Consider the following 14556-nt stretch of genomic DNA (forward strand, 5'->3'; position numbering starts at 1 on the left):
GAGCATCTTGGTTCTCCAAGATCAATTTGAGGTCTGGGTATCATCAGGTGAGGGTGCGAGATGAGGACATCCAGAAGACAACATTAAGGACTTGTTATGGGCATTACGAGTTCGTGGTGATGCCTTTCGGACTCACCAATGCACCGACGATGTTCATGGATCTTATTAACAGAGTGTGCAGGCTGATGCTGGATCGCTCGGTGATTGTATTCATTGACGACATATTAGTGTATTCGAGAACCAGAGATCAGCATGAGGAGCATTTGAGGGAGATCCTCGGAGTCCTGAGATCGCAGAGGCTTTATACCAAATTCTCCAAGTGTGATTTTTGGTTGCGAGAGGTCCAGTTCCTAGGGCACCTCGTTAACCAGAAAGGGATATTGGTTGACCCGGTCAAGATTGAGGCAGTGATGAGTTGGGAGGTGCCGAGGTCACCTACCGAGATCAGGAGTTTCCTAGGGTTGGCTGGTTATTATCGGAGATTTATCAGGGATTTCTCCAAGATTTCCGTGTCACTCACCAAGTTGACCCGGAAGGGTGTTGCTTTTTCATGGGGTCCAGAGCAGCAGGCCTCCTTCGAGACACTTCGCCATAGATTATGCGAAGCTCCGGTGTTAGCCCTTTCGGAGGGGATGGAGGACTTCGTAGTGTATTGTGACGTGTTGATATATGGGCTGGGAGCGGTGCTTATGCAGAGGGGTCATGTGATAGCATACGCATCGAGACAGCTGAAACCTCATGAGATGAGGTATCCCACCCACGATCTGGAGTTGGGGGCGGTGGTGTTCGCACTCAAGATCTGGCGTCACTATCTGTATGGGGTTCGGTGTACCATATACATAGACCACAAGAGCCTGAAGTATCTAATGGATCAGCCCAACCTGAATATGCGCCAGAGGAGATGGTTGGATGTGGTGAAGGATTACGATTGTGAGATCATGTACCACCCGGGAAAGGCTAATGTTGTAGCCAATACACTGAGCCGTTGGGCGGAGGGCGCCCCGATGCGAGATGTTTGTTTGATATTGACAGTGATGACTCCGATGTTGGACACTATTCGTGGGGCCCAGGATGAGGCCGTGAGGCTAGAAAGCCAGAAGAAAGAGCGAGTTGTCGGGCTGGTATCAGAGTTCGTTACTGATAGCCGGGGGCTTATGACATTTCAGGGTCGGATATGGGTACCGTTTGTGGGCGAGACGCGTACCATTTTGATGGAAGAGGTTCATAAATTGAAATTCTCGATCCATCCCAGGGCCACTAAGATGTATTTGGACCTAAAGAGGGAGTATTGTTGGCCAAGTATGAAGAGGGATGTCGCATGGTTTGTAGAGAGATGCTAGACCTGTTGCTGGGTTACGGCCGAGCACCAGCGTCCACATGGTAAGCTGCAGCCGTTAGAGATTCCCGAGTGGAAATGGGAACAGATTACCATGGATTTCATCATCAAATAGCCAAGGACTGCGAGAGGTGTCGATGCAATTTGGGTGATTGTGGACAGGTTGATGAAGAGCATTCATTTCCTTGCTATCAGTGAGAGCTCTTCCGCGGAGAGGTTGGCAGAGATGTACGTAAGAGAGGTGGTATCGTGGCATGGAGTGCTGATCTCGATTGTCTCAGACCAAGATGTACATTTCACTTCCAGATTCTGGAAGAAGTTTCATGAGGAATTGGGTATGAGACTGCATTTAAGTACCGCATACCACCCACAGACTGACAGACAGAGTGAGCAGACGATTCAGACGCTCGAGGACATGCTCCGAGCATGTGTGTTGGATTCCGGCGGGAATTGGGACACGTACTTGCCCTTGGCAGAGTTTTCCTACAACAACAGCCATCATTCGAGCATTGGTATGCCACCATTTGAGCTGTTGTATGGGAGGAGGTGTCGGACCCCCATTTGCTGGGGAGAGGTAGGGTAGCGTGTGATGGGTAGTACTGAGATCGTGCTTCAGACGACCGAGCAGATTCAGCAGGTCAGATAGAGGTTGTTGACCGCTCAGAGTTATCAGAAGAGTTATGCGGACAGGTGCCGGTTCGAGCTCGAGTTTCAGGTTGGCGACTTCGTGCTCCTGAAGGTCTCTCCTTGGAAAGGAGTGATTCGATTCAGAAAGAGGGGCAAGTTGGGGCCCCGATATATTGGTCCTTTCAGGGTGATCACGAGGGTAGGCAGGGTAGCCTACCATTTGGAGTTACCTACAGAGTTGGGTCAGATCCATGACAATTTCCACGTGTCGCAGCTGAGAAACTGTATAGCCGATGAGTCGGCAGTGGTGCCATTAGAAGATATTCAGGTGGATGCGAGCCTGAACTATATTGAGAGACTGGTGGCGATTAGGGATCAAAAGATCAAGATTTTGAGGAATAAAGAGGTGCCTCTGGTGCAGGTCCAGTGGCAGCATCGGAAAGGGTCAGAGTTGACTTGGGAGCCGGAGCGTGAGATGCGGAAGCATCATCCAGAGTTGTTTGCAGAGTGAGACTTCGAGGGCGAAGTCTAATTCTAGTGGGGGAGAATTGTAACACCTGGATTCCCAGGTATATTAATTATTCCTTTATTTTTGGAAGTTGAGAGGGGACTCGGCGAGTTGGTGTTTAGACTCGCCGAGTATGGTCGCGGATTTGTATCCGAGTTCACACCTAGACTCGACGAGTTCATGAGTGGACTCGGCGAGTCAATGCTGTTTAATGAAACCCTAATTTCCTGGGTTTGGGACCTATTTAAAGGCCCTTAGGGCCGTCATTTTCGGCTACCAAACCCCAGAGAGAAACCCTAAGAGATCGAGAGCGTTTGTGAGGAAGGAGAGGCCATTCTAGATCATCTTGTTGGTGTATTTGCAAGAAAGAGGTAACTAAGGCAAGAGGAGGCTGAAGGAGGTGCGATTCTGGTGACTTCAGAGTTCATAGACTTCATCTTGAGGTATTTATTCGGACCTTCTTCAGATTTGGTGTTGATTCTTAGAGTTAGGGTTTTCTAACCCATTTAGAGGATGGATATGTGGAGAAATTGGTCCCCTCTCGAGTTTATGCTTTGGATTTGGACCCAAAGAGGTCCAGAGACCTTAACCCTTGGAGCTTTATGAGTTATTTTGGGATCCATGAGCTTAGGATGTTATTTTTGGGGCTAAATCGCCAAGTTAGACCATCTAGATGTTATATGAGTGTCAAGGTCTGACTCTAAGATTCGATATTGGAACGAAGTATGATTAACTTCTTGATTTAACCATTTCCACAATTCCCGATTCCTCTTCTTAGACAAACAAATGTACTAAGACTCACTTAGAGGACCAATTGAGATATGGTTCTTAATCATTAAGACTTTATCATAAAACACAATAAAAGGTACTCTCCCTTCTTCTTAGAACAGAGAAACTTTTATCTTTATGCCTTCTTGATTCTTCTTATTCGTTCTGCCATTCATTGAAACCTTTTTCAATTAACTCAGAATTACACTTCATCTTGTAAGTATAATCATATTTAGTAATCTTTATTAAATCATGATGTAACACCCAAATTACCAGATATATTAATTATTCCTTTATTTTTGGAAGTTGAGAGGGGACTTGGCGAGTTGGTGTTTAGACTCGCCGAGTATGGTCGCGGATTTGTATCCGGGTTCACAGCTGGACTCGACGAGTTCATGTTTGGACTTGGCGAGTCCACGCGGTTTAATGAAACCCTAATTTCCTGGGTTTGGGACCTATTTAAAGGCCCTTAGGGCCATCATTTGCGGCTACCAAACCCCAGATAGAAACCCTAAGAGATCTAGAGCGTTTATGAGGAAGGAGAGGCCATTCTTGATCATTTTGTTGGTGTATTTGCAAGAAAGAGGTGACTAATGCAAGAGGAGGCTGAAGTAGGTGCGATTCTGGTGACTTCAGAGTTCATAGACTTCATCTTGAGGTATTTATTCGGACCTTCTTCAGATTTGGTGTTGATTCTTAGAGTTAGGGTTTTCTAACCCATTTAGAGGATGGATATGTGGAGCAATTGGTCCCCTCTTGAGTTTATGCTTTGGATCTGGACCCAAAGAGGTCCAGAGACCTTAACCCTTGGAGCTTTATGAGTTATTTTGGGATCCATGAGCTTAGGATGTTATTTTTGGGGCTAAATCGCCAAGTTAGATCATCGAGATGTTATATGAGTGTCAAGGTCTGAACTTTACGTGATTATCATGCTTGGGAAGGTCAGATCTATGGATTAAAGGAACAGATCTGACCTCAGGAGGTCCATGGAGTTTGTGCATGGCATGAACTCGTCGAGTCCAAGGATCAAACTCGGCGAGTAGGGTGAAGTTTTCCCGTAAATCATTCAGTGAGTAGACTTGCCGAGTAGGGAAATAACTCAGTGAGTCAGAGAGAGTTAGGGGACTGGAGTTCAAGGCGGAACTCGCCGAGTTGTTCTTGAGACTCGACAAGTTGAGTCGGGGTGGCCCTGCGATTCATGCCAGGTGTGACTCGTCGAGTAAGGGGAGGAACTCGATGTGCCAAGCGGGACTAAAAGAGTTAGTAGACACGTGTAGACTCGCCGAGTCGCCCAAGTGCACTCGCCGAGTCGGGTCAAAGTTTGACCGTTGACTTTTGTTGACTTTTAGGATTTGGTCAACAATGTGGCCTTTGAGCTGATAGAGGGGTAAAATGGTCTTTCACCTAGAGAGGGTTGAGTCTAGTCCTGAGAGTTATATTTATGAGAATATTTACTTTGTGTGATTAGGCGGAGGCTAGATCATATTTCTACCGAGTCAGAGATTTACCGAGACATCTGAGGTGAGTCTTCTCACTGTACTTTACCTAGTGTGGTAACAAAGTTATGTGACAGAGTATTTTAGAGTTATATGCCAGTGTATTTGTATGATATTAGGTGTTGTGATTTTTGTGATATGAGATATGCATGATTCAGAGTTTGTAGAGTTAGGACCAGTGGGTCCACAGAGTTATGGTACAGATAAGGTCCCACAGAGATATTCGACCAGAGGGTCAATAGAGTTACAACCTTGAGTGGCTGATATGTGTATATGTGGTATTTTGGGGAACTCACTAAGCATTTATGCTTACAGTGTTATGTGTGGTGTTTCAGGTACCAGTGATGATCGCGGGAAGGCGCCGACATGACTTGTACACACACACACTGGTGTTCATATGTTTTGATCTTGGGGTTTTGTATTGAGATAATGATGATACAATGTTTTAAAATGTGGAAGTGCATGAAATTTTATGGTTTTTAAAATGCGAAAAATTGTTTGAATTTTTACGGTGTTACACATGACGAATATCTTTATCACTCTTGGGGTGGACTTGATTGATGCACAACATGGCGAACTCGATCTCCTAGTCCTTTCACTTGACTCTTTGTCAATGAATTAGTCTTGAATTTCCAATTATAAAGTTTCTCATTCATCACACAACCAAGTTGTATGATTCCAAGTTTCTGTCCAATTGAAACTTGGGCGATGAGAAACTCTCCCTATTTGGCAAATTCTCGAAATTTCCACAAATAACATAATTAAGAATCAAATCCATTATTGCTAATAATAGAAACCTTCAAACATTAATTTTTCATACACGCCATTGCAAGGATAAATAAATAAGATAAAATCAAAATTTATTTTATTGCGGAAAAATTTGTCCTTACAATGCAATTCAATTGAAAAACTATGTTATTACATATTTCTTAGCAATCTATTCTAACTCCAAGTAGTAGCTCAAGAATCCAATCTTCAAGTAATGCGATCGAAATCCATTTCTTCACGATTAGATTCTGCTCACTTCTTCCCTTAAGCTTCCTTTCTTTTCTTCGATCATACAAAACATCAAAATGTAATCTTATCACATCATGTATTAAGAATCTAGAATAGGAACTTAAAAGTGTTATTTAATGGATTTTTACCTGAAGTAGCGCCATACGTCTTGACTCTCCCATCTCTTAGATCTCTCAGGTAAATAGGGCAGCTTCGTCTCCAATGCACCTTCTCTTGGCAATAAAAGCAAATGGACTCCTTTGGCACATCACATGGGACAATCTCATGCTTAGTCCTTTCTGGACTTCCAATGTTGCCAACGTCCATTGAAGTTTGGGAGTTTGATTCACCAGACAAATTTGCTTGACCAGCACGCCAAATCATTGCTGATTCAGCAGTTATAAGTATATAGGTGAGATCAATGAGGGTCACGTCGTGGTCCATCATATAGTACTCTCTAACGAAGTCACTATATGATTCAGGAAGTGAATGAAGAACACAGTCAACAGCCAACTCACCTAAAATCTCGACACCCAACATCCTTAACCTGTCAATGTGTGACTTCATCTCTAAGACGTATGCATACACATGTTTCCTATCTTTGTGTTTACTTGCCAAAAGGGCTGGAGTTAGCTTGAACTTTTCAAGCCTTCGAACTTGTGGGTCAGGGAGAACAAAAGGAGGAGGTGGAGGAAGTGAAGCATGATCTCTGGTTTCTCGATCATATCGTGGAGTATCATCTTCATTTGGAAAACTTGCTCCATGGGATTTGGGAAGAACATTGTTAGATTCAGACATCTACAAAACGGGAGAAAATTTCAAGTTAAGTTGATTAGAATCCTTGATGTAACACCCAAATGAAACATCAAGGCTAGGATCCAACACAATACTCTACAACCTAGAAGAGGGATGCCGTAATCTAGTTGCAAAATATTTGAAGGTATGTAAATGACGATTTACCAATTTCCACCATGAAAAACGAAAAAGAAATTTAAGTTTTAAATGAATTGAAACTCCTAGATCTTTTGAGATTCATTAAACTTTTCAATGTCATGTTTAAATCTTGATTATGCCCTTCAAGTTTGCGACTGGGATGCCGAGGATCACAAACAAGGTGTGAATAACCATACGAATCACGTGATGCACCCAATGTTACTATCACCTAATCAATGTGCCGGTTAGCCACACACGCTCCATTGATCAATGATAAAAATCGAGCCACCCTTCGCCACCAATGCCAAACCTAAATTAGTGTGCCGGTTAACCACACACGCTCCACTAACGTTTGATAAGGGTACAAAGTGTAATTCCATGGGTTAGCATGCAATTTCACATTTTGCCTAAAGTAACTATGATTTGGGAATTTGTAAAAGCATGTAGTTACTTTGTACTTCATTATACTTATAATGGAAGGTTTCTGTCCTATCCTACCCGTTCGGCTAACATCCCTTCACTAGTCAAGAGTGCGGTGGGTAAGAGTGGATACCCATTCAATCGCCATTTTATAGGCAATTTCCTTGAACACACCTTATAGACCAGCTTCGTGAATAAGGCCTACTAACGGTAAGACTGACTTTTTACTCGTGTGTATATATATATATATATATATATATATATATATATATATATATATATATATATATATATATAATATTAGACTTTTAATGTTACACATATATAGTATAGGGTGTATTTTACACTTTTAAAATACTAGGTGGTTTTATTAACTTCCTCTTTTAATTAAACTTTTAATTAACTTAACAAAATCATGAGGGTGTAATTTGAACTCTTCAAAATACAAGGTTTTTAAATCTTAAGATTTCAAATTAAGACTTTTAATTAAAATTTAAAATCCAAAACTTGAGGGCAAGTTTTGAAACTTTTTCAAACTTAGGGTTTATAATTTAAATATTTCAAAATTAAACTTTTAATCAAAATTTAAATTCCAAAACTTGAGGACAAGTTTTGAAACCTTTCAAAACATTAAGGTTTAACTATTTAAATTTCAAAAACAAAACTTTCAAGTTCAAATTTAAACTATAAAACCTAAAGGGGTCAAATTGAAACTTTTCAAACTTACTAGGTCAAATATTTATGTAATAATAATTCTATATTATCCATATTTAACCAAATCCATTAATTTTTATAAGGATAAACATTCCAAACATAAAAAATCGATTTTAGGCAATAAAAACAAGTTTTGGTAATTATCCTTAACAAAATCTGCTCAAAAAATCGAAAGTCAGCCTGTCAGAATGCAAAAAATTCGATTTTTCTGATCTTTGGCAGTCCAATATTGCATCTATTCAATAGAAAACGACCTAGGCTCTGATACCACTGCTGAGTTTTAGCATAACATCAATCCTATGGTGTTCATGCAACCCTAATTGCTTGGATCTAGTTTTTCTACTTTGAACATGCAATAAACTTCCAAGATTTTCAAACCCTAGATCTAGCATACTAGTAATCAAATTAACATATGAATTAGGGTTTAGATCTTACCTTGATTGTTATGTAGCAATAACAATCAATTCCTTGGCTTCAGAAAGCTTAGTGCCTCAAGTGTTGCACCTCTAATGGAGTCACAAACACCACTAAGCAACAAGATGAAGAAAAGAAGAGTAAGGAGCACCAAAAATCGTCCAGAAACCCTAAGGGAATCATTCACCACGTTTTTGGGGCTTAGGGGCTCCTTAAATAGGTAGGCAATTAGGGTTATCTAACAAGGAAACCCTAATTTGACTGCTTAAGCCCTAAGCAGCCCATAGACTCCTTCTTTAGAAGCCTTAGACGAATTCTTATGAGCTTCCCCATATAATTCGTCCACTCCACCTTTTATGGAGTCCATTAGCCCATCTATGTAATTATCTTATAATTACACAATAAGTCCCTTAAGTTTAATTAATCTCTTTTAGTCACAAAATTAATTCTTAATTAACTCTTGATTAATATTAATTAAAGAAAAAACATCATAAATGGTCCCTGTGGTTACCCAAAATTTGAAGTTTAGTCACTGTGGTTTAAAAACCTCATAGATGGTCCCTGTGTTTTCAAAACTTTTTATGTTTGGTCCTTTTTGCTAACTCCGTTAAGTTTGTCCGTTAACTGAAGGGTATTTTCGTCATTTAACAACCACAGGGACCATTTATGATGTTTTCTCGTATTTTTTAAAAAAAGAAAAAATTAAACATAATTAAATATATAAAAGGTCTCTCTCTCTCTCTCTCTCTCTCTCTCTCTTTCTCTCTCTCTCTCTCGATCTCGACAAACACATACATACACTAGATCCCCACTCATATTCTTCCCCAACCTAACCATTCACCATCATCGATCCTTGCTTCCTAATCTAATCATCCATCGATTGACTGCTGGTGAACCAAACCTCCCACCATTGGTGTTACCAATTCCCACCTCCTCCGATAGCTCCATCGCCTCTGATGTCCAGTGGCCCCGTCTGAAAGCTTCTTCGCTTCCCCGTCATTGCTCGCCGGATATTATAGCATCACCAGAAAGCTTTCTTCATCCTCATCGGATTTCAAGTCGGAAGCCTCTCTTCATTCCACTGGATTTCAATTTAGAAACCACTTAAGCTTTCTTCATCCCCACTAAAAAAAACCTCCTAAGATACCAATGTTGTTGTGGCGGTTGTTCTGTCTAGTGGTGTTGTGAATTCGATGGCTATTTGCATCGCTGGTGGAGGGTTTATGGTTGTTCGATCTGTGTAAATGTTGGAAACCCTAGCATTTGATTTCAGGGAAAATGCTTTGGCGGCTTCCAAAACAGGTTTAATCGATTTCATTAACTGGGGTTTTGCCTAATTCCGTTTTCGGCTTGTTGAAGCAATGCTCTCTGATTTTTTACTGTTTTTGCATTTGATAATTTTGAAGGTCTAAGTTCTAGTGTAGTTGATGAACTTTTTATTGGTTTAATGAATGAGATGGTTGTTTTTGCTCATTATTGATTGGGTACTCACATGGGAGAAAAAATGAACAATTTCAATGAAGAAGATGAAGAATACGGTATTAGTAAAGATAATGGCGGTGGTGAAGGGTATGTGGTGGTTTGGTAGGTGGAAGTAACAATGGCTATGGTGTTTTGTAGTGTTGGAATGGAGAAATAAGGGTGGTGATTTTGGTCTAATGATGGCAGTGGTGATGGTGGACGGTGGTGGCGATGGTGGTGGTAATAGCAGACAAAGAGTAGGATAAGGTGGGGGTATGGCTATGGTGTGTGTATGAGAGAGAAAGAGAGAGGGAGGGGGGAGAGAGACCTTGGATATTAAATTTAATTTAAAAAAAAATAAAAGAAAAGAAAACCTCATAAAAGGTCCCTGGATAGTTAAATGACAGAAACACCCTTCATTTAACGGTGAAAAGCTAACAGAGTTAGCAAAAAGGACCAAACATCAAAAGTTTTGAAAGCACAAGGACCATCTATGAGGTTTTTAAACCACAAGGATTAAACTTCAGATTTTGGGAAACCACAGGGACCATTTATGATGTTTTTTCTTAATTAAACAATATGATTTCTCCTTTAATATATTATTCTCATAATATATTAATAAATCATAATTAAACATTTCTCTCCTTAATTCATCCTACAAGTTGTTATGGTGAAGGCAACCCAAAAGGACCATGCTCATAATCGGGTCAAGTACATACCAAAATAGTTATAGACTTAGACACTAATTCAGATGCATGTAACTTTTGAATTAGGATGTTACAACCTTACCTTTATACCTTACACAACCCATTCTACAAGCTTGATGTAAGAATGAACCTTATTCATTATTATAGTTAATAAGCTACAAATTTGGTTACAACCAACACCAGAAAACTCATTGCCAGTAGAACGCTTTTCCGTTGGAATTCAATTAACGTCACTTTCCAAAACATTATTACCAATAAATAGTTGCACTGTTGTAGGAGGTACATTACTAACAAAACTAATAATCTATTTGACATCACTTTCGTTAATAATATATGGATAATTATGTTTGATCCAGAATATAGAAAACACACAAATTTGATTAGTATGTAACCAAGACTTCCAAGCAACCAATGTAATCAAACCAAAAAAGGTTGATATTAGTGGTTAAATCTATACAAAAACATGTGTAATGTGGAACAATATACTACATCGAACTATCGATACATCCTTATTGCCCTTCATTACAAACATGTACTCTAAAATATTGATTATACAAACTCATTTATTCAATAACGCAAAGTTGTATGTGCTCTCGATGTACACGTTTTCTCAAATAGAAGCAACAAAGGTGTATGTGGTCTAGATATGCAATATAAATCCCAATATCTTATTCTTTTGACTTTAGAACAATACTCTATTGCTTAATAGAATGTAACTTTCAATTTGAAATATACGAGTGTTAGACCTATCAAGAACCAACAACTCTAGAATATCCTTTACTACTCTAAAATATAACATTCTAGAGTTAGTGGTCATTTATAAATTAAAAAAATAATTATTTTTATTAATAGACTCCAGGCCCGTCCTAGAGGGTGGGCGATAGAGGTGACCGTCCAGGGCCCATCTTTTAAAAGGGCCCAAATTTTTTATGAAAATTGTTATATTTAGTAGATAATACAAGTAATTTTCTTTCAATTATTGAGTTATTATAAAAAAAAACTTGATGTCATTTATGTATTTTAAAGGTCCATTTTTTTCTCACATTGGGCCCAAAATATGTTTGGACGGCCCTGATAAACTCATTTTTAACGATTAATTTTGTTAATTTCCATAATTTTAAAGTTTTTAGTACTTTGTTGTTTGTCTTTGACACCGAATAATTTTTTTTTTTTTTTTTTTTTTTTTTTTTTTATAGTAAGTTTTTGATAATTTGGTAGAGCATTAACTCTTTTCTTTTGACACATCCTTTGAACGATCCCTTTCATGTCGTACTCCACCATGTTGTCTAGGCTTTCATTAATTAAATTTCATTTTAGGAGTCTCGGTATATCTTTATACATATATACTCAAATCACATAGAACTTTTAATTAGGGATGAACATTAGAACCGTCGGAACCGAAACCGAACCGGAACCGGAATTGGTAATAGGTCCGGTAACTGGTTTTTATTTTTTTGAAAATGGAACCGGTTTGACATTTTTTTTTTCATTTTTTAAAATGCGTATAACTCGCTCATATGAAGTCGAAATTATTTGATGTTTTTTTCCAACATGTAATTTGGAGTTTGTAATTCATTTTTGACGGTACAAACATATTTTTTTGTTAGATATGGAATCAGACACATGCCCCGAAAGAAAGCATATCGATGTTGCGTTTTTTTTTTTTTTTTTTAATTTTTTTTATTTTTTTTATTTCAGCATTATTTTTTTTGTTTTTTTGAATATGTCTCATTTTTTAAATGTGTATAACTCATTCATATGACGTCGGAATTATTTAATTTTTTTTCCAGCACGTAATTTGATGTTTGTAGTTCATTTTAGACTATAAAAACACATAGTTTGGTTAGATATTGAATCAGTTATAGACCTCGGAAGACAACATATCAGTGCTGCGTTTTTTTCTGTTTCGACATTTTTTTTATTTTTTTGGAATCTTTCCCCGCTTTTAAAATACGCTTAACTCACTTATATGAAGTCGGAATTACTTGATTTTTTTTTCATCATGTAATTTAGTGTTTGTACTTCAATTTAGAATGTAAAAAGTCATAATTTGGTTAAATATTGAATCATTTACAAGTTTTAGAAGATAACATATAATCTATAGTATTTCAACCGGTTCTATTTTGAAAAATAACCCAAAAACCAGGACCGGAACTGAAACCGACGGTCCAGTTCTCGTTTCTTATAATATAGGAAAACCGGTTCCGGTTCCAAAACTCATCCCTACTTTTAATGAAAAGTTTACATGACCCGCAATTAAAGTATTGTTGTTAATTATTATCAAATCGGTTTTTCTTGAAAGTTGTAAAATATAATTACATGATGAATAATATTTTTTATTCAAAGATATAATGACAAAAAACATAAAGACGTTTTTTTATCTAAACAAAGATTAAGTTTCACAAAAAAAAAAAAAAAAAAAAAAAAAACTACAAGAAAAAAGAAAAACCCTAATGACGAACGAATATAAACCATCGTAGTACATGGAATAACATTAGAGAGCATCTAATGTCATTTTCAATATCGCATCAACCGAACATCAGTGGAAGCAAAGAGTTCTAGTTGTACAAAGAACCCACATTCTCCTCTCTGCCACCATCCATTCCAAGCTTCAATCTTCCATGGATGCACCTCCTCCTGAAGAACACAACACACCACCCCTAAAATATAAGGTATCTGCGTTTCTGCTTCAATATATCTATCAACCGTTTTGTTTTCTATTTCTGCTAATCTGTGCTTTATGTATCTGGCATACGCTTCATGCGCGTTTTTTGCAGACATGGTTTCTTAAAGTCTCCATCCACTGTGTTGGCTGTAAGCGAAAGGTCAAGAGAGTCCTTCAAAGCATTGAAGGTAGTTAATCTACACGCAGATGCTGTTATGAATACAATCATAAGTTGAAAACACTCGCGTTCTTTGGTTTCCATCACCCCTTTGGTGTTCTGATCAAGAAAACACTAGTTTTGCAGGTGTTTATACTATTGATATTGATTCAAAGCAACAGAAAGTTACGGTTGTAGGCAACGTTGAGGTGGACACCCTTATCAAGAAGCTTGTCAAGACTGGAAAGCATGCAGAGAAGTGGCCGGAAAACCCAAACAAAAAGGAGAAGACGGCTGCCGGCGGCGAGAGCAAGAATGAGAAAGAGAAAGGGTCTGAAAGCAGTGGAAACAGCAGTGATGAAGAAGAGCGTAATCCTCCACCTGAGAATGGGAATCCCCCAAGCAAAAACGGAGGTATGTCGGTGAGGTTCGCTGATGTACCGGAGAACATCTCGGCGCAGGCGAGTCAGGAAACGGGAGGTGGTAGTCAGGTTAGTGGCGGAGGAGGAGGAGGAGGAGGAGGGGGGCAAGGTGGTAAAAAGAAGAAGAAGAAAAAAAAGAAAAAGAGTTCGAGTGCAAAGCCTTCCGGTGGACCACCGGACACTGGATTGGTAGCTCCAGAGATGGGTAGGAATCAAGTGATTGACCAACTGCATCTCAGCCCTCCACGTGGCTACTCGTATCCGATGCCTGCTGGTCCAGCTTACGCTGTAAGTTACAATGAGACGCACCCCAGTGGAAATGGTGGTCCTGCGTACTATATTCCTCCGACACCCTACACGTATGACTACACAGAGGATAGTGATGATTTTGTTACATTACCTCGTCCGTCCGATACTTTTGAGTTACTTAGTGATGAAAATCCCTATGGATGTTGTATCATGTAATTATTCAAGCGTTGTTCTTTAACTGAGAGTATTACGATGAGGGCATTTCAAAAGATTCTGTTCGTTAATTTCTAGAAATCGGGATGATCACAAAAATATCTCAAAAAATATTAGAAACAGAAGGAAATATCCAACTTTTATTTATTTATCAAAATGATCTTTATTTTTGAGACGAGGCCTTTCGGATATTATTGATAAGGCCCACTATTGTATTGTAGTCGGGTCTGGTCATTTTTATATACCTTATTTTCACATAATGATATTAAAAATAGTTAGTACACATATAATATGATAGACCCGAATTCCATGGTGGATAAAAAATGTAGAATACAATAACCCTACATATAATGTACACTAATATATGCTCTTGGAGTTTTGGAGAAAAACAAATACATTAAATCGGAATGAAATAAATCAAATAAAGAGGATGGGAGGCCTTTCATATAGATGGTGACGTATGGTATATG

The 14556-nt window shown here is 38.8% G+C and overlaps 1 protein-coding gene across 1 annotated transcript; it reads left to right on the forward strand.

Annotated features, from left to right (window-relative positions):
* Positions 1-12894: 12894 nt before the first annotated feature.
* On the forward strand, positions 12895-14142 carry LOC111884101 (heavy metal-associated isoprenylated plant protein 35). The gene is made up of 3 exons (XM_023880420.3): positions 12895-13052; positions 13158-13233; positions 13350-14142. Exons 1-3 carry the CDS (start codon positions 13002-13004, stop codon positions 14087-14089), a joined length of 867 nt encoding a protein of 288 aa, XP_023736188.1. The 5' UTR covers positions 12895-13001; the 3' UTR covers positions 14090-14142.
* Positions 14143-14556: the final 414 nt, after the last annotated feature.

The sequence above is a fragment of the Lactuca sativa genome, chromosome 5, assembly GCF_002870075.4.
Source record: "Lactuca sativa cultivar Salinas chromosome 5, Lsat_Salinas_v11, whole genome shotgun sequence".
Lineage (NCBI taxonomy): Eukaryota > Viridiplantae > Streptophyta > Magnoliopsida > Asterales > Asteraceae > Lactuca > Lactuca sativa.